At 37.3% G+C, this 20920-nt stretch overlaps 1 protein-coding gene across 2 annotated transcripts in view; it reads right to left on the bottom strand.

Moving 5' to 3' along the window:
* The window catches only part of LOC123533725 (centromere protein J-like), a 32151-nt gene extending 17327 nt beyond the window's left edge, over positions 1-14824 (bottom strand). The window contains exons 1-11 of one of the 2 annotated variants that reach the window (XM_053518978.1): positions 13901-14824; positions 11552-11752; positions 10638-10747; positions 9343-9597; positions 8782-8900; positions 7680-7809; positions 5705-5812; positions 5169-5379; positions 4053-4156; positions 3370-3540; positions 327-467 (exon numbers count right to left, since the gene is read on the bottom strand). In XM_053518978.1, coding sequence (XP_053374953.1) covers positions 327-467; positions 3370-3540; positions 4053-4156; positions 5169-5379; positions 5705-5812; positions 7680-7809; positions 8782-8900; positions 9343-9597; positions 10638-10747; positions 11552-11752; positions 13901-14255 — 1905 coding nt within the window. In that variant the 5' untranslated portion in view covers positions 14256-14824. The remainder of the gene's footprint in view (positions 1-326; positions 468-3369; positions 3541-4052; positions 4157-5168; positions 5380-5704; positions 5813-7679; positions 7810-8781; positions 8901-9342; positions 9598-10637; positions 10748-11551; positions 11753-13900) is intronic. The other variant, XM_053518979.1, reaches the window with a different exon arrangement.
* Positions 14825-20920: the final 6096 nt, after the last annotated feature.

Raw genomic sequence — 20920 nt, 5'->3', positions numbered from 1 at the left:
AGACCAACGCTCTACCTACTGAGCTAAGCGGCGGGTCAATTTTCTGTAAAAGACGCACACACGCATCAAAAAAAATCTTAAAATATTACTGTGAAATTTAATTCCGTGGGCATGAAATTTCGTGGTTTTGGTCAAAACAGCAATTTCGTGGGGATATGAATTCGTGGATTTCAACTTTTGAACATAAAATGAATGGAAATTTTACTTGTTCGTTGGTATTAAATATTGTGGATCGACTCAACCACGAAAATTAGTCCCCCACGAATATTAATGATTTCACAGTATTCAGTTCAGTCTTTACAATTCAAAACTCTGTTTTACCATACCTTAGGCAGAACTCCTGTTAGTATTCTATCATTCTGTAAACCATGCAGACCTTTGGTCACTATGGAAGAATTACTGCAGAATGACATGTTGTCGGCAAAGTGTTCCAAAATCTCAAACTCATCCAATTCTTCCATATCCCTCTGTAAAAGAAAACCAAAGAATTTCCTATTTCAACTTAAACCTTATACTACTAAATTTCTATAATGAACTTGTCCATCTTCCAATTTGGACAGTAACATTAACTGTTAAAGGGGGTGCTTACCAAAAAGATACTGGCTGAATATCGAACAGTGCAGATCATGATCTACATTGGTCGCAAAGGCAGAATCAATCGTGTCCAGAATGGTAAGGGATAAGAAATAACTTGCAGTTCTGTAGTAATGGTAACTACTACTGTGAGTTCAATTTTCTCACAACGGTGACTTTCCAGCTTTGATGGTGGAGGAAGACCCCAGGTGCCCCTCCGTGCATTATTTCATAATGGGAGGGGGAGGTGGCATGGATGGCTTCCTCATGTGAACATTTCAACACGCCAAGTGAGATTCGAACCCATATCGGTGAGGGGCTAGTGATTTGAAGTCAGAGACCTTAACTACACGGCCGCAGAGGCCCTCACTTTCACATGCCTAAAGATATCTGTGTGAAGTAGCACACTGCACTGGCGTTTCTGTTGATATTACCCATGCTGGCAAAATCCAAATAGCTTGACCTACACAGTTGATCTATGTTTATTATAGTATTTAATTCAAAATAAATCATTTTATGGAAAAAAACATAAGGTTACTTACAAATGATAAAACTAAACAAGAACTTTGTTGTTGTGCATTCAGTTGTAGATGCAGATGGGAATATTACATTCTCAGGTAACTTGTTTTGGCAGAAACTCTGCCAAAAAAAGTTACACTTGGACTGGGTATTTAGATCTGTATTTACGTCCATTGAAAGATTATTACATTCTTTCTCCAATTTGTTCAACAATGGCAAACAAAATGCAGCACAGACATAAAACAAGAGGACCATGATGACCCTGAATCGCTCACCTCTTCCCACATGATCCAGTTTTGAGTATGACGTCGTTTTTTCTATTATTTGACATAGTGACCTAGTTTTTGAGCTCATGTGACCCAGTTTTGAACTTGACCTAGATATTATCAAGATAAAAATTCTGACCAATTTTCATGAAGATCCATTGAAAAATATGATCTCTAGAGAGGTCACAAGGTTTTTCTATTATTTGACCTATTGACCTAGTTTTTTAAGGCACGTGACCCAGTTTCAAACTTGAACTAGATATCATCAAGGTGAACATTCTGACCAATTTTCATGAAGATCCATTCAAGGGTATGGCCTCTAGAGAGGTCACAAGGTTTTTCTATTATTTGACCTACTGACCTAGTTTTTGATCGCAGTTGACCCAGTTTCAAACCTGACCTAGATATCATCAAGATAAACATTCTGACCAACTTTCATACAGATCCCATGAAAAATATGGCCTCTAGAGAGGTCACAACGTTTTTTCATTATTTGACCTTCTGACCTATTTTTTGATGGCACGTGACCCACTTTCGAACTTGACCTAGATATCATCAAGATGAACATTCTGACCAATTTTTATGGAGATCCATTCACAAGTATGGCCTATAGAGAGGTCACTAGGTTTTTCTATTTTTAGACCTACTGACCTAGTTTTTGACCGCACATGACCCTGTTTCGAACTTGACCTAGATATCATCAAGATGAACATTCAGACCAACTTTCATACAGATCCCATGGAAAATATGGCCTCTAGAGAGGTCACAAGGTTTTTCTATTATTTGACCTACTGACATAGTTTTTGACGGCACATGACCCACTTTCGAATCTGACTTAGATATCATCAAGGTGAACATTCTGACCAATTTTCATGAAGATTTCATGAAATATATGGCCTCTAGAGAGGTCACAAGGTTTTTCTATTTTTAAACCTACTGACCTAGTTTTTGATCGCACGTGACCCAGTTTCAAACTTGACCTAGATATCATCAAGATGAACATTCAGACCAACTTTCATACAGATCCCATGAAAAATATGGCCTTTAGAGAGGTCACAAGGTTTTTCTATTATTTGACCTACTGACCTAGTTTTTGATGGCACGTGACCCAGTTTCAAACTTGACCTAGATATCATCAAGGTGAACCTTCTGACCAATTTTCATGAAGATCTTGTGAAATATATAGCCTCTAGAAAGGTCACAAGGTTTTTCTATTTTTAGACCTACTGACCTAGTTTTTGACAGCACGTGACCCAGTTTCGAACTTGACCTAGATATCACCAAGATGAACATTCAGACCAACTTTCATATAGATCCCATGAAAAATATGGCCTTTAGAGAGGTCACAAGGTTTTTCTATTATTTGACCTATTGACCTAGTTTTTGAAGGAACGTGACCCAGTTTCGAATCTGACCTAGACATCATCAAGGTGAACGTTCTGACCAACTTTCATGAAGATCTTGTGAAATATATGGCCTCTAGAGAGGTCACAAGGTTTTTCTATTTTTAGACCTACTGACCTAGTTTTTGAAGGCACGTGACCCAGTTTCGAACTTGACCTAGATATCATCAAGGTGAACATTCTGACCAATTTTCATGAAGATCCATTGAAAATTATGGCCTCTAGAGAGGTCACAAGGTTTTTCTATTTTTAGACCTACTGACCTAGTTTTTGACGGCACATGACCCAGTTTCGAACTTGACCTAGAATTTACCAAGATGAACATTCTGACCCATTTTCATAAAGATCCCATGAAAAATGTGACCTCTAGAGATGTCACAAGGAAAAGTTTACGCACGGACGCATGCACGGACGGATGCATGCACGGACGGACGCATGGACGACGGACACTGCGCGATCACAAAAGCTCACCTTGTCACTTTGTGACAGGTGAGCTAAAAATGATGTCATGGTAGAAACACCACTAAAACTGGTCAGATTTCTAACAGGAATTCCCTCAAAATTTGAGATCACCCTGCTTCACACCCGCACCAAACAACAAGCCGTACCTCAGATTCTTTTTGCCTTTCTTTCAAGTTTGCAACAAAAGAAGCGTCATCAGGGAAGGAATCGGCACGTTTCATTTTTCCTTTCCTCAGTTTGTCCTCTTCTGTGGAGATCTCTACTATTGTCTGCTTTCCTGTATCTCTGCTGGGAGACTTTGTGATAGGTTTCTTCTTCTGAACAAACCAGACCATAAAAACAAATGAGCCGCACCATGGGAAAACCACCACATAGTGGCTTTGCGACCAGCATGGATCCAGACCAGCCTGCGCATCCGCGCAGTCTGGTCAGGATCCATGCTGGTCGCTAACAATTTCTCTAATTGCAATAGGCTTGAAAGCGAACAGCATGGATCCTGATCAGACTGCGCGGATGCGTATGCTGGTCCGGATCCATGCTGGTCGCAAACCCACTATGTTGGTTTTCTCATGGCGTGGCTCAAATGCTTCTTTTCTACCTGAGACTCCGAGACATCAGTCAATTAACCCGATCTAAGCTAAAAAGTTCTGCTGAATAATGGAAGGTACTCCCATTTCACTTCAAATGATTTAAAAGAAGGAATTTAAGAAACAATATCATTTAACAAAGTGGTACTAATATGGTACCCTGCTAAAATTAGTAACTCCTAATGTTTAACTATGGTTTGAAGTTTAAATTGGTGTTGAAACATTAAAAGTTAACCCCATACCTTATCATCAGATTTCTGTTGTTTTGACCCTTGACCTGTTGTCTTCTTGCCAGGCTGGTTCCTGGTTTTACTGTGGGTTGGTGGTTTACCTGCTGATTTTGAGGCTGTAAATAAAAGCTACCACATGAACCCTTACCCTGCTAAATTTCTATAATGAACTTGTCCATCTTCCAATTTGGACAGTACCATTAACTGTTAAAAGAAAGCTTACCAAGAAGATACTGGATGAATAGCGAACAGTGCAGATCATGATCAGACTGCATGGATGTGATCTACACTGGTTGCAAATGCAGAATCATTCGTGTTCAGCATGGTAAGGGTTAAACTGTTTGTAATTTAGTATTCTTCCTCTTTCCAAATCAAATTCTATATCAGAAATAGAGACTATTTCCTTGTTTTGAGTGATTATGAAATATATTTCATAAAGGAGACATTTTTACATTTTTATGAGTGTGCAGGGTGAGTGAAAATGTAAAAACTGTCTCACTTCCAGGGGAGATAGTCCACATTCACCCAAAACAAACATATTTTCTTTTTCTATTAGTCTTATTAATGATGAAATACGCATTTTGCAACAAATGTCAACCTCAGAATAGGCAAGAAAATGATGTCAGACATCTTATGGAGTTACAAAGATGCACACGGTATAAAGGTCAATTTCATTTTATAATTTGCAGCATAACATAAAATTTTCTTCAAGTAATATTATTTGAATATACTATAAAGAAAAAAGCATGACTATAATTTTCATCTCATTTTACAAATTTACAAAAAAAAAAAAAAAAAAAAAAAAAAAAAAATAAAAAAAAGTAATATATATTAATACACAATGTACAAGAAGATGGGCAAAGCTATACCAATCACAATGAGTGATATGAATTAAATCTCACTGCTTAGTGCGTGGTCATAGACGATATATGAATTCAGAGATTTCAAATAGTGAAAAAAAAAAATAATGGAAATTTATTTGTACATTGGGAAATGAAAAATGGGATTTCATTTCTCGGATTGATGCAAACCATGAAATACAAGAAACTAGTCCCCCATAAAAATTAACTAAGTAGTGGTCTGAATCATTTAAAATTTCCAACTTAATAAAGCTCTCATATCTCATACCAGGTTTAGTTTGTGCACCAGTATTTTCTGACTTCTGTGAGGTCTGTTTGTGAGATGCCTGGCTCCCAATATGAGACCCTGAGCTCTTTTTCTTGGTTTTATGTGGCCTCTGTCCTGGTTTGGACTCGAACCTGGCAATCCCTTCACCTTTTTTCAGGAAAGTTCTCTTTGGCTGACTCGGGGAGTCCTGACTAGCATTGGCTTGTTTTAACTACAATACAAATATAAATATATAATGAAAATAATCCTCCATGGTTATTTTTGTGGTTATGATTCAATATCGTTTTCTAGGTGATTATATGATGGTTATTATAATACTACCAAGATCTACAATGTTGTATTTCGCTTGAGTGGATCTGCCAGGACTGGATCCCATGAGGTAGTTATGCAGAGTGTGAACTGGCCTAGAAAAATCCACCGGAGTCAAATACATTACTGCAGATCAAGATACTGTTTTAATGACTCTTTTGATGCTTTAATTTTTCGGTCACAATTTCAAATATTTAAACACAATCGCAAATAAATAAAATTGCTACCCGGTCTTCCTCGGCCTTTAGCTGTTCTTCTAGAAGTTGTTCAAATGTTTTCCCACCTTCAATGCCTGGTTTGATTGGCAATTCATCTATATCTCCTCCTGTTTTAACCTGTAAATGTATCATCAAAAGCTACTTTCATTTTACACCCATTAAAACTTTTGGTACAGGAAAGAAGTCACAAGTTCTCAATTGGCGGATCAAGGCGAATACCAGTGAACACTAGTATGTTTCCATGTGACTTTTCCTGTTTGGACTCCTGTCCTAATTTTTTGGTTACAGTGTCATGCAAAAGACGTGAATAACAAACAAACAATCAATTGTGTCAATGTATGTAAGAGGCTGTGTAGAACAACCTCTGGAGACAACTCAACCACTTGTCCATCTTTCAATTTGGACAGTACCAGCAGGCTGATCATGATCTACACTGGTCGCAAAGGCAGAATCATTCATGTCCAGCATGATAAGGGTTAACATCTCCTATGGTTCTGAGACAACAACTTGTGCACGAAAAGAATTGGAACAAATACCTTACCGTTGGATGATTGTAAGAAGCAACCAGCAAGGTCTGAACATTTGATTTGGTTGTATCTCTGCGACTTCAGCAGGTAAACAAGTTTTGATTCCATACCTTAGCTTTTTATTTCGATGTAAATGAGATGTGAAACCAAACATTTTAGTCCTGTCTGGTGCCATATAACCTGCACTGTGATGGTGTGTTGTAAAACGGTTAAACCCAAATTAACAAGAGAGCCATGATGACCCTATATCGCTCACCTGTTAAACTTGCCTTGGAATCATCAAGATAAACATACAGACCAAGTTTCATGAAGATAGGATCATAAATGTGGCCTCTACAGTGTTAACAAGCTTTCTTTTTGATTTGAGTGGTGACCTAGTTTTTGACCCCGCATGACCCAGTTTCGAACTTGGCGTAGGAATCATCAAGATAAACGTTCTTACCAAGTTTCATGAAGATAGGGTCATAAATATGGCTTCTAGAGTGTTAACAAGTTTTTTCTTTGATTTGAGCGGGTGACCTAGTTTTTGACCCAACATGACCCAGTTTCAAACTGGGCCTAGGAATCATCAAGATAAACAGTCTTACCAAGTTTCATGAAGATAGGGTCATAAATGTGGCCTCTAGGGTGTTAAAAAGCTTTTCCTTTGATTTGACCTGGTGACCTAGTGTTTGACCCCACATGACCCAGTTTCTAACCTGGCCTAGAGATCATCAACATAAACATTCTGTGCAAGTTTGTAGCAAATCAAAGCATAAATGAAACCTCTACAGGAAGTTTTGCCCCTTTCAGTGGCAGTAACTCTAGAACCCATGATGGAATCTAGCCGGTTTTCGAAAGGAATCAAGATCTTATTGTGATTTAAGTTGTGTTTAAGTGTGGTTAAAATCGAATGTAAAATGTCACTTCTATCATGGTCACAAGGTAAAAATTAACAAATTTTGGCTCTTTCAGGGGTCAATCAGGAGCTGTAACTCCGGAACCTATGATTGGATCTGACGGATTCATCATGGAATCGAAGATCTATTGTTGTTTAAGATATTTTGCAAGTTTGTATCAAATCAAACCATAAATGAAGTCTCTATATGGCTGCAAAAGCCAAAATAGCAAATTTTGGCCCTTTTAGAGGCCATACCTCTGAAACCCATGATGGGATCTGGCCAGTTTTCAAAAGAAACCGAGATATTATGCCAATTATGAATACAAGTTGTGTGCAAGTTTGATTAAAATCGACTGCAAAATGTGGTCTCTATCGTGTTCACGAGCCAAAATAGCAAATTTTGGCCCTTTAAGGGGCCATAACTCTGGAACCCATGATGGGATCTGGCCAGTTTTCGATAGGAACTGAGATATTATGCCAATACAAGTTGTGTGCAAGTTTGATGTAAATGTAATGTAAAACTATAGTCCAAAACTGAAAACCAATTACGAAACCCCTAACTTAGAAAGTATAATACCTCTATCTGCGTGTCTTCCTGGTTTTCATCACTCTCATCATCATCATCACTACTGGCATCATCACTATCATCTTCATCACTTTCTTCATCATCGGAAGTGTGTTCATCCTCTTCTTCTATTTTATCATTTCTGAAATTTATATTTGTGTAAATATATGTATTATGACCTTTGATTCAGTTCAGGACCATTATATTTATATAACATCATACTTATCTTACTGAAATCCTCCTTTCCTTGATTTCATACTAGTACTTACTTGACAACTTCTACACATGAATTTTAAAAGTGTACCTACTCTAACTTTTGGTGTGGTTGTCACTGACTATACTGATGTCAATGCTAGATTAATGGTCATTTTCTTCTCTCTATACTGTCCAAATCTCTGTTTTCTGACCTTTTCTAAATATCACTTTCATTTTTACTACTAACTTCATACACTTAAATCTACATTTCTCTTTCAATTAGAATATCCTGTAAACACATTTATTTGAGCACATATTATTTATGTTCTAATTTTTCTAACATGGTCATCCTAGTAAAATGTTTTCCATTACCCTGTTTTATGTTGAGAAGTGCAGATAAGCAGTGAAATTCTACCTTAATAATTATTTTAATATTTTCCTATACAGTAGCCGAATCAGACATAATTCCAACATCTTGAAAGAAAAATACCACGCTAAACAAAAGTAAAAAGAGGTTCAGAGTTCACACTTAAATGGACATGCACTGGATTTTTATTACATATTTCAATAAACACCAATGGTGTCAAACATGTCAAAAATCTTAAGTTTGTGATTTTTAACAAAAAGTTTGGAATATACCTTCATTTTAAAAAAGATATTTAGGCATATACCTTCATTTTAAAAAATATTTAGGCATATACCTTCATTTTATCAAAAACTTAGGCATGTACATTCATTTTACACTTATGAAATTTATTTTACAATTCAGAACTATGTTAATTTACATTTAGTGAGCCACACAATTTATTGATCTGACATTTTATAGAAGACTCTAACTTATGTTTAGGGATTTTCATTTTACTACATGTATGTGTACATGTACTGAAATTTTATTACTTCAACATTATGTTACATTTACCTTGTATCAGGTTTTGTCCCATGTTGCATCTCCAGCATAGTTGGTGACTGTGACGATAAATTCAGAAATTCTGGATCATGTTCCAACTCAGCAAATGATCTATGCAGCTTTTTGGGAGCCTAAATGAACAAGAAAATCAATTTTTCATGTCGATAACTGTCATGACTATGCTTCAATCTGAAAGCCTGTTCAAAATCCTGCACTGAATCTATATCAAATTAGCTATAACTGAAGAAATTTGATGTTCCACCTGTCCAATAAAATAAAGACATAGCTTTCCGAGCATTGTGACAAATTCCTATTTTGTTATAATCACAAACTCCTCAAAGCATGATAGAAAACCTGCATACATTTAATGTTATTTATAAAATCTAATCCAATTGTATGTATGCATGAGCTGTTCACACTTTTAGATCCTTTCCGTGTGATGTATTTTTTCTTCAATTTGATTTCAATCAAAGCTTACTGTTCCTCTGCAGGTTCTTCTTGTTAGAAGTTTAAATATGGCTAAATTAAGCAAATAACAAGTTATCACGGAGAAAAACACAAGGAAAAACTTACATCTAGTTCATGAGGATTGAATCTCTGTCTAAACTGGGATAAGTTCTTCACTTGTCCCTGCCTCATCTGGTGCAATCCTATCTCAACGCTCGCCTCCGAGGCCGAGTCTGGTATCGGAAACATACCTTCTTCCATACCAGCCTGACTTCCACGATTGGAGTTTGTGTCACTAAATAAATCGGGGTTTGTTTTTATTTCATCATCATCTTCCTTGGGCTGTACATACATCACAGGTTTCGGCAGTATATGCTGTCCCTAAAACAATGAAAGATAACAAATTGTTTTACACTGTGACCTTTCTATTTATACTACATTAACAACAATAAACATGTTGTTGCAAAGTGCAGACACCCATTATGGCATATTCCTGCAGCAGACGGCTTACTGCCGCGTTGACATACGGCACTCTCCTGCAGCAGACGGCTTACCGCCGCGTTGACATATGTTACATCACTGTACTGACATTGTATCACTTCAGCTACATGTAATAACAAGAGCTGTCACTATTAGTGACAAATGCCCCCGACGCGTGCCCAAGAATGCTTCAGTTGTCTGTGCAAAATATGCCAGAATAGTTTAGGTATGAATCATTTTGTGACCTTGACCTGAAAGACCCGGGTCATAAGCACGACACACCTTCTCAATATGGTTAACATTTGTGTCAAATTATTTTCAAATCCCTTGATAAATGGCAGAGTTATGGACCAGACAAGAAACAGACCATATTAATCTTTGACTTCTGTCACCTTGACCTTGGAGCTAGGGGTCTGGGCCATGCGCATGACATGTCATCTCATTATAGGGAACATTTATGCCAAGTAATTTTAAAATCCCTTCATAGATGGCAGAGTTATGGACCAGACAAGAAACAGACCATGTTAACCTTTAACCTCTAAGTGTGACCTTGACCTTGGAGCCAGGGGTCTGGGTCTTGCACATGTATGACACGTTGTCTCATTATGGTGAACATTTATGCCAAGTTATTTCAAAATCCCTTTACGGATGGCAGAGTTACAGCCCGGACAAGAATTTACATGGATGGACAGTGCGATTTTAATATGACCACCTTCATGGGCATAAAAAGAGCGGAAAACACAATGCATAATACTTCACTCCTGATACATGTACAATATTTGTCAGCAAATACCTTAAGAACTGTGTATACCTTCATTACAATCTTCAATACTTGAAGTAAGTCCTTTTCACTCTGGAAACGGGTCAATGCAATGCTTTTTGTTGATGAAAACCTAGCTTCTTAAAATGATTTTTACTGAACTTTCTTAAAATATTCAAACCTCAATTTCTTGCCGTACTGCTGGTTCAAGAAACTTTGACACATCTGTTCCAGGGGGAATCTGTCGTCTTGGTGGCGTCTCAGTGTTTCCATAGAAATTTGGATGCCCACCTGCAAAAAGGTTTTCCACAAATTAAAATAACTTGTTTATTTTTCAGAAAAGTAATGTATCTGAGACATAAATGAATGCAATTATAAGTTAGTAACTAGTAACTCCTCAAATTATAAAAGTAAAGCAAAAAAAAAATGTCTAAAAATATGTTCACCCACTGAAATACTTAAAACTGACAATTTGCAAGCATAACCCATAATTAAGTTAATGGTACATATAATTTTAAAACTGAAATCTTAATAGAAAGTAAAAAGAAGCCCAAAAATCCCCAAAATCACAAATGTAATATGAACAGAAAGCAAGTGAGAACACCACAGTTATGGAATTTAAAAAGAACAAGATCTGTCACAGGAGACAGTGGGCTCCACTATTTCAATGTTGGATAGTGGAACAGGGCACATCTGAGGAAGCTGGAGCTATCAATGGAGTGTTTAATCATGCTGATAATGATGTGTTTGGACAATATTTTAAGTCCGAGTCAAATGTACACAGTAATAACTGAGATAGAGAGGTAGTGTATCAAAACATTAACTAAGAATAAGTTAACAGGGACATAATTCATGGTATATTTTTGCAAGAGTAACTAATGCCCCGTGTGTCATATATTGGTGCCAGAGTTATGGCGCTTGTGTCATATGATGTGGGCAGAGATAAGGAATATTTTTATTTTAATTTTCAAGGAAATCCATCATGTAATAAGAGAGATATGAAAACTTCAATGAAACAGTGGACGCGGATGCCGCCGCGAGTAGGATATCTCTCCATATACTTTGTATACTAAAGCTAAAAATTAACAAAACAACCTCCCCACTGGTTGTCTCTCTGTTTGGTAATCATGCCCTGCATTTTTTCCTGTTCCTTTCTGAGTAGACTCAATTGTTGATGCTGCTGTGACATAAGCACTTCCTGTTGTTGTTGTTGCCACTGCCGTAACTCTTTAAATCTTTGTAATAAACGAACTTGCTCAACGGCTTGTTGCTGTTCTATCAAGTCTCTTCCTGCTTCTATAAATCATATACAAAATCTTTTAACCTATACCCTGCTAAATTTCTATAATGGACTGGTCCATCTTTCAATTTGGGCAGTACCATTTATTACTTGAAGGGGTGTTTACTGAAAATTTACTGACTGAATAGCGAATAGTGCAGACCATGATCAGACTGCACGGATGTGCAGGCTGATCTTGGTCTACGCTGGTCGCAAAGGCATAATCACTTGCCGCCAGCAGGCTGAATGTTAAAGTGACATGATTAGTCATGTTTGGCAAAAGTTTTTATTGAAGTGAAACTTCCCATGGAAGTTGATCTTACTAAAATAGTCTTATCCACTCATTCATGACACATGTTAATGGAACAGTTTTGCTGTAACAGTAATCCTTAACTTGCCAAATTTTAAGAGTAAAAGTTTTCCTGAAAGAGGTTTGCTTATTACTTATACAAGTGATCTTGATCTAAAATATGTCACACATTAAAAAGCTTTATATGTGGTTAATAAGCTCATTCAAACTCAGAGCTTATGGTATATAGTTTTATTTCATAAAACTTCTCTTCAATGTCTAATTAATTTTATTTAAATAATTCTAAACTGGCAACAGAATACATTTATTTAACATTATACTTTCCAGGGCTTGAGCAAGAGGGTGACTTGAGCGAAATAGTTGCTCTGGAGCTCCCCACTTCGCTTTAGTCCGACATCAAAGCGGAATTCCAGTCACCCGATTTTTTTTATCATTACCCATTATCGACCTAGCTTGTCAACTTGACTCGAATACACGATGGCATAATTTAAGCTCCACCTACTTCCGATACATGTAAAACATTCCCGAGAAGTGTGAAAGCGGTTATGTCACTTAGTGTTGATAAACTTAAAGCAGTAAGGATTTATATTACATTAACTTATACATGATTCTCTTTTGTCCTTTAAAAAGTATCTTACCTCTAATAATTTCATTAAATCCATCTAACTTTTACTTATATTTCTAAAACACTATACAACACCCAGAGTTAGGCACTTTCTGTGACAAAAATAACTGAAATTCACGCAAATTTTGACACATGCATCAGAAACTGGGTTAAACCTGTTGGACAACTTTTTCTTTTAATACATGCGGACACTAGCGGGAGATCAAAGGAACATGTTAATTCCATGTGACTCACTGCTGTTGACAAGTATTTAATTCAGGGCCAGTGCAATACACATTTAATATTATTTAAGGACTGTGAAATGCTTTTATGGGTTTTTGTGATTTAACTTTTAATGCAGTTAGCATTGAAAACTTGATTTTTTTTTTGTTATTCACTTAAAATAGACTTAAACAAAGACAGGAACTTATATAAAACCAATAACAAGTATATTTAGTTCCTTTTTCAGGCATGTTGTGGCACCAAATTCTCTCTCCCTACTCTAAGCTGAGGGAGAAGTGACTTCTCCCTAAAATCCAAGCCTAGCTTAAGCCCTGCTTTCTTCTAGCTTCATCACCAAGGTGCCCACATTTATTGAATTTTGTAAACGTTTGTAAATATGATCTTTCAAACATGAAACAATACTGTTTAAAATGGCCTTCAATTACGGCCTTCAGTTATGACCCTTGGTAGATTTTTTCTCTTCTTTAGTTGCACCCACAACCATAAATTTATGCAATATTTTTCTCATATTAAAGTGAAAAGAAAAATCACATTCAAGGTAATGTTTGGTAACAATTTCACAAAGTTCATGCAGTTTTGATGTTCCACTGCTACTTTTGGCACTGTTTGGTGCAATTACAGTGTGAAATTAAACAATTTTTTTTTTAATCAAATCAAACTTAGTCCTGTATACAGTCTTCTTCCATACTACACTTCTGCCCCAAAAATGGAATTTATTCCGTTATCAAACAAGTGCACAGAACTGGCTGCTTACTGTTTACCAAATCCTCATATCATTAACGGGCATAAAAACACTTGTTTCGTGCAGCTTTATGAGCAGAGAAAGACTCTGATGGTTTGTCGAGGATCGTTTTGTTTAACTGGGTAGAAAGTTTAAAATTTTCATCAATCAAGCAGGAGATAGATTTGTTTAAAATTTAAACTTTAAATTGTAAAAGCCTCATACATTACCATTTAGAAGTTTAAGTCAATACTGTTATATAATAATAATAATTAGTATTAACTGACCAGAACGTTGAGATGCATCATCTGTTGACCTGCTGGAAACAGCACTCATGTTAGCAGCCGGATCTGTCATGCCTTGTTGTTGCTGTTGCATCATTCTGTCAAAATTCATTGCCTGCATGAACATCTGACTTGGAATGTCCATATCCCACATAGGATATCCACCACCCACTGAGCTAGGTGTTGTTATACCTGGTCGAACACCTGCATATCCATTCATTAATGGTGGCCTAGGTTGAACAGAATGAGTACCATAGCTTAAATCCATTCCAGGTTGCAAATTTCCACCATATGACTGTGCTGGCAAACCCATGGGTCTTCCTGGCCACGGAGGCCGTGATCCAAATGAATTATCCATTGCTATTGAACAGGTGCTAAAGTCAAGAAGTTTCCTACCCCATTTTTACAAATAGATTTCAAAAGAAGTCATATTACAGTATTAACATAGTTTTATTGTAATAGCGTCCTTCACTTACAGTTTCAAACTTTCACAAACACACAAATATTTTGTTTAGTAAAACAAATTTTATATTCTTCTGTCTCTTTCATTTCAACTTAAAATAGACGTGTAACTGAACTAGATCTTATGTGCTCAGGATAATGAATACATTTTTACTACGTGTTGATGTTTTTCATGATAAGCAATTGCATAAATGTTTTTATACAATTTAATTTTCAAATTCACCGCCCCGATCCAGACATGTTCCTTCCTGAGAAAAATAAACGGAAAGAAATCGGTAGGATTAAGTCAATTGCTGATAATAAACATCATTAAAGATGAATTCTTAACAAGGGAAAAATATTTCTACGTAAAAGCATACGGACATTTCTTAAACTGGATTGTTTGTGAATGAAAAAACGATTAAATAATTCCGTGACAACTAAAATGTTTACAATTCTCCGCCATATTTTACACCTGTGAAATGTTCAAAATGTGATATTTACTCATTAGGCACAGAACTGCTAAAACGTACCGGTAAAGGTACATTTTTTTACCGTCGCTTTGTGAAACAATGAACACAAGCTCTGTAGAGCTTTTTAGCGACCCTATTTTAAGATCAGTTAAAACCAGTTACATACCTTACTCCCTGCAGTTTGCTGGTACCCAATTTACAGCTGGGTCGACTGAGGTAATCGTGATAAAGTGCCTTGCCCAAGGACACACCCGGCAATGGGAGTAGCCAGGAATCGAACCCGGGGCCTTCACCTTCGTAGGAAAGCGTCTTAGCCCTCTCGACCAATGCGTCCACAGCAATTATGCGGTAGATTTTTGTGAAACAATGAACATAAGCCCTATAACGTTACAGCTTTTGAGTGAATCTGTTTTAAGAACAGTTAAAACGAATTATACCTTAATCCCAGCAATTTGCTGGTGCCAATTTACTGAGCTGATTGAGGCGCCTTGCCCACACCGCAGTGTGAGTAGCTAGGAATTGAACCCGGGCATTAACCTCTATAGGAAAGTGTTTTAACCCTCTCGACCAATGCGTTCCCTATAATATCTTTATTAACAAATTATTTTTAAATGGCTATTGTATTTAAATCCCTGTACATATCATGATACATTTTATTAGCTTTCTACTGAGGAGTTAGGCCTATGTATGCACGAGTTCAGTGTGCTCAGCAGAAATATTGCACGACTTCAGGAGCGCAATCATGATTATTTCGCCAAAGAACGAGTGCATATTTTTCGATGCAGAGCTCAAATGTTTTTATTTACATACGTATACACATATTAATTCATTGTAATGGTTCCATCGTAACTTATCGGAGAGTAAAAACGAGTATGTAATGTGAGATTCTCATTGTCATTTCCAGAACATTCACTCGTCAATAGCAGCCAGATCTTTCTCGTAGCGGTTCTCACCAGTGTTCATATTTCATGATTTTGTCGATCATGAAATATTACTACATAAACTAAATCTTTATTACTTCACAGATAAATCATTAAAATTATTTGAATCGTGGCTTTCAAACAGAACTCAACTAGAGCTATCACTGAAGGTGGTGGGATGAATGTACACCCCCCCCCCCCCCCCCCCCACGCGCACGCACTGACGCAGTACATTGCAATATTGCATAATTATGTAATTATGTGGACTGTATTTATATAGTATTGTAACAAAAAAAGAAGTGCCATAACTCTGCAGATTTTTTTTCCTGAAAGAACCTAACACGCACCACGCACAAGTAATGTTGGTACTGACTGATCACTTGTGTGAAGTTTCATTAAATTGTGTGCAATGATTCGGGAGATTAGGCGCGCACAAGATTGCATATGCAGACTCTATGTATATAGTATAGTAACAAAAAAAACAAAGTCCCATAACTCTGCAGAATATTTATCTAAAAGAACGTAACATGCACCATACACAACTAGGGTTGGTACTGATCACTTGTGTGAAATTTCATTAAATTGTGTGCAAGGGTTCGGGAGATTAGGCGCGCACAAGATTGCATATGCAGACTCTATGTATATAGTATATTAACAAAAAACAAAGTCCCATAACTGTGCAGAATTTTTTTCTGAAAGAACCTAATATGCACCGTGCACAACTAGGGTTACTTCTGATCACTTGTGTTAAGTTTCATTAAATTGTGTGCATGGGTTCAGGAGATTAGGCGCGCACAAGATTGCATATGCAGACTCTATGTATATAGTATAGTAAAAAATAACAAAGTCCCGTAACTCTGCAATTTTTTTTTCTGAAAGAACCTAACATGAACCATGCACAACTACTGTTGCTACTGATCACTTGTGTGAAGTTTCATTAAATTGTATCTAGGGGATGAGGAGTGTTGGTGCGCACAAGATTGTGTCTACGGACAGACAGACAGACGGACGGACAGACAACCTGAAACCAGTATACCCCCCTTACAAATTCGTTGTTCGGGGAGTACAACTAGTTACAGTTAGATAGTTACATTCTGAAAAGATGGCTGTAAAGTCTGGAGTACCACAAGGCTTGAAATAAATCCGACACAGGCAATTCAGTTACATCTCAAGAGAAAAAAGTCGAATGTAAATCAAGGACAAGTATCCACTAGGAATAGCCATGTTCCCAGAATGCAACCTACCAAAACAAAACCCCTCAGCAGCGTGTATATGTACGTGTAAACTATAGAAATGTACACAAAGAACAAAGACAAAGTGAAAGAAATAGACAATGACATAACAAACACATTAAGGGACACAGAAGAACACCGCCTTGCTTCTTGGGAGCTTTAACGAATTAACTGCACACAATCCGCCACTCTTTATCCCCATCATGTTCCAAAGTTACAAAACAGCGTAAATAAAAAGTTATCATGCCAGGTGAATCCTTTACATACAACTTGAGGCACAAAAATGCTCTTTGCTCTTGTTAAGATGTAATAAATAAAACATAAAGAACAAAATACGCATGTACTCTTTCAATGCCTTTGCAGAAACAGAGCAATAAGAGAAAACACCGTTAAAGGCTTGACGAAACAGACCAGAAGACAAGTATCAATGCAGCTCAGTTCCCGAGTGGGCTTCAGGACCTGCTTTTGACAGGGTATTCCACCTGCCCCGTTAGACACAATGAAATATCCGAAAAACAATGTTTGGCCGCTGCAAAATGTCTCCATGTACTTGGACTCAGTGTCGATATATTTTCTGGTCCTTTGGGATCTTGGAGGACATTCATTTTAACTATAACAGAATTCCACTTGAGCCGGTGCTAGGGGCCGTGAGGGGTGTCGCACATTTCATTACCTGTCATGAACAGACTCAGTCAAACCGAGTCTGCTATTTTGTTGCTTGGGTGCGTTTTATGCTTCGTTATGTCTAAGGGTAACAATTGCTTATTACTTAAGATATCAAAGGTAACAGAAAAACAAACCAGCAACTATTAACAATAACAAAGTTTATTATGAAAAATAACAATTTAAATACCTTAAAAATGTTAACTAGCCGTAAAGAAAAGTCCAAATCCTGTTCTGGTCAAATTAAAATCCCGTGAGTAATAATTCCAAATTCCTCACACATTTCAAGCTGTATTTTGTATATCAAAGAATATAAACCCTCTCTTTAAAGATCAACAATGTAAATGTAAATCCAGTAAATGTTAAATGTTTAAACTGGCAATGTTTGTTATTATTAAAGGAATACAGATATTTCTTTCAATAAGATCTTACTTTAGGTTCTATCCTGTCCAATCTAAAGCATCATGGAAGGTTCCAGCACTTTCATATGTCACCAAAAATACAAAACAGAAGATTCTGGAAAAAATATACTAAAATATGGGACCAAATACTAACAAAATATAATTGGATTCAGTGTTGTTATATTTTCTGGTCCATTATTTTCTGATCCATTCAATATCTTTGTAATAGAATTCCGCTTAAGCCGGTACAAGGGGCGTGAGGAGTGTTGCACTTTCCATTACCTCTAATGAACAGTTTCAGTTAAACCGAGTCTGCTACTTACTTTGCTTGGCTGCATTCAATGCTCCCACAGGATCTTCTTATAGATTTTATTAACTGTTATAACAGCAATCTTGAAGTGCGGTGTGGTGGGCGTTAAAAGTATCCCCGTATTTGAATCCGTGTTGTTATACTGTCTGGTCCTTTGGGATCGTAGAGTCCATTCAAGTCTCTGTAATAGAATTCCACTTAAGTCGGTGCTAGCGTGTGTGTGTGTGTGTGTGTGTGTGTGTGTGTGTGTGTGTGTGTGTGGAGTGGGGTGGGGGGGGGGGGGGGTGAGCGTAAGCGTGCAACAGCACAGTAGCCACTTTCCTTTACTTCTCATGAACAGATTCAAACAAACCGAGTCTGCTGCTATTATTTTGGTTTGTTGCATTCTATGATACTTTTAAGATAGGACTGTACATTAAAATGATGATGATGGTTTCAAGTCCGAAAAGGGGCGCGGGAAAAGTGTTTTGTTTGTGTTGGGTTTAATGCCGTTTTTCAACAGTATTTCAGTCATGTAACGGCGGGCAGTTAACCTAACCAGTGTTCCTGGATTCTGTACCAGTACAAACCTGTTCTCCGCAAGTAACTGCCAACTTCCCGACATGAATCAGAGGTGGAGGACTAATGATTTTAGACACAGTGTCGTTTATCAAATAGTCACGGAGAACATACACCCCGTCCGAGGATCGAACTCACGATCCCGCGATCCGTAGACCAACGCTCTACCTACTGAGCTAAGCGGGCGGGCTTGGGAAAAGTGTAGATATTTTTAACCGTTTTACATGGTTAATTGACGTCATGTAACAAATTGCAAATTGATGTTATCAAACAGTTTACATGCATGTACATCCCATTAAGTATATTCTTTTACATCTTCTTTCAGAATCGCAGATCTGCCTTTCTGTCTATTTAGCTTTCCGCATTCCTGTCAAAGGTCATGTTTGTTAAAATAAAAAGTCGTGAGGGATCTCTCGTAAGGGATCTCGTACAAACATTTATATAACAAATTAGCGCAAATTACCACCCTTAATTTCATTTAAAGTTGTGCAATGCCAAAACATACTGTACATATTGCCTACATTCAATCAATAAATGATAAAAAAATATTCAAGACATTGTTTTGATCTGATATATGTCACAGTCAGTTTGTAACCGGATACCTATATTTCTAATCATGTATAATTACCATCATGGAAATACGAAAGAAGAATACAGTTATTATGTGGCGCGTCTTTAAGTATTGGTATCCTGTATAAACATAAATTTAATTTGTTATACATTGGCGTATCTCATTGATGGGTGGGCCAATGTGGAACTGGTCAACTAAACCTATCCATATTTTTCCTTGACAACCAAAAAATAAAATAAAATAATTAAAACTAATAAAAATAAAAAGTAAACATTCTTCCCCTTATTCACAAAATCCTTATCAGTACATCTAAATTCTGTCTCAAATTAAAACTGGAAAAAGCAGTATTTTTTTTTTTTATGCCCCCACTTTTTTTTTTTGGGGGGGGGGGGGGGGGGGGGCATATAGATTTGCCCTTGTCCGTGTCCGACCGCCCTTCCGTCCGTCCGTCCTTCCGAGAATGTTGTGTCGCGCGTAGCTCCAAAAGTACTTGACGTAGAGTCACAAAACTTTACAGGAATGTTGATCAGCATTTGTAGTTGTGCACCTAGGGTTTCGCGTCCGGGTTCATTCAGTCGTGTAGGAGTTGTGGTCCCTGACTTTGTAAAAATTGGTCATTTTAATGTTGTGTCGCGCCTAGCTCCAAAATTATTTGACCTAGAGTCACAAAACTTTACAGGAATGTTGGTCAGCATGTGTAGTTGTGCACCTGGGGTTTTGCGTCCGGATTCATTCAGTTGTGTAGTAGTTATGGCCCCTGACTTAGTAAAAAATTGGTCATTTTAATGTTGTGTCGCACGTAGCTCCAAAAGTATTTGACCTAGAGTCACCAAAGTTTACAGGAATGTTGGTCAGCATGTGCAGTTGTGCACCTGGGGTTTCGCGTCCAGATTCACTCAGTCGTGTAGGAGTTATGGCCCCTGACTTAGTTAAAAATTGATCATTTTAATGTTGTGTCGCGCGTAGCTCCAAAAGTATTTGACCTAGAGTCATCAAAGTTTACAGGAATGTTGGTCAGCATGTGCAGTTGTGCACCTGGGGTTTCGCGTCCGGATTCATTCAGTCATGTAGGAGTTATGGCCCCTGACTTAGTTAAAAATTGGTCATTTTAATGTTGTGTCGCGCGTAGCTCCAAAGTATTTGACCTAGAGTCACCAAAGTTTAAAGGAATGTTGGTCAGCATTTGCGGTTGTGCACCTGGGGTTTCGCGTCCGGATTCATTCAGTATTGTAGGAGTTATGGCCCCTGACCTAGGAAAATATTTATGTCCTTTATCATGTAGTGGGGGCATCTGTGTCCCATGGACACATTTCTAGTTCATATTGACATCAGTTAAACACAGGTAAAGTGTAAAAGTTAATGGTGCATTGACAGGATACAATTTGTATGGGAGTTGTATGACATGTATTCATAATATGTAAATGTTGTTTTTCTTTCAATATATCTGGAGCATA

This window comes from Mercenaria mercenaria, chromosome 12 (assembly GCF_021730395.1).
Source record: "Mercenaria mercenaria strain notata chromosome 12, MADL_Memer_1, whole genome shotgun sequence".
Taxonomy (NCBI): domain Eukaryota; kingdom Metazoa; phylum Mollusca; class Bivalvia; order Venerida; family Veneridae; genus Mercenaria; species Mercenaria mercenaria.
Note: the sequence above shows the minus strand (reverse complement) of the source record. Positions and strands in the feature narration are given on the sequence as shown.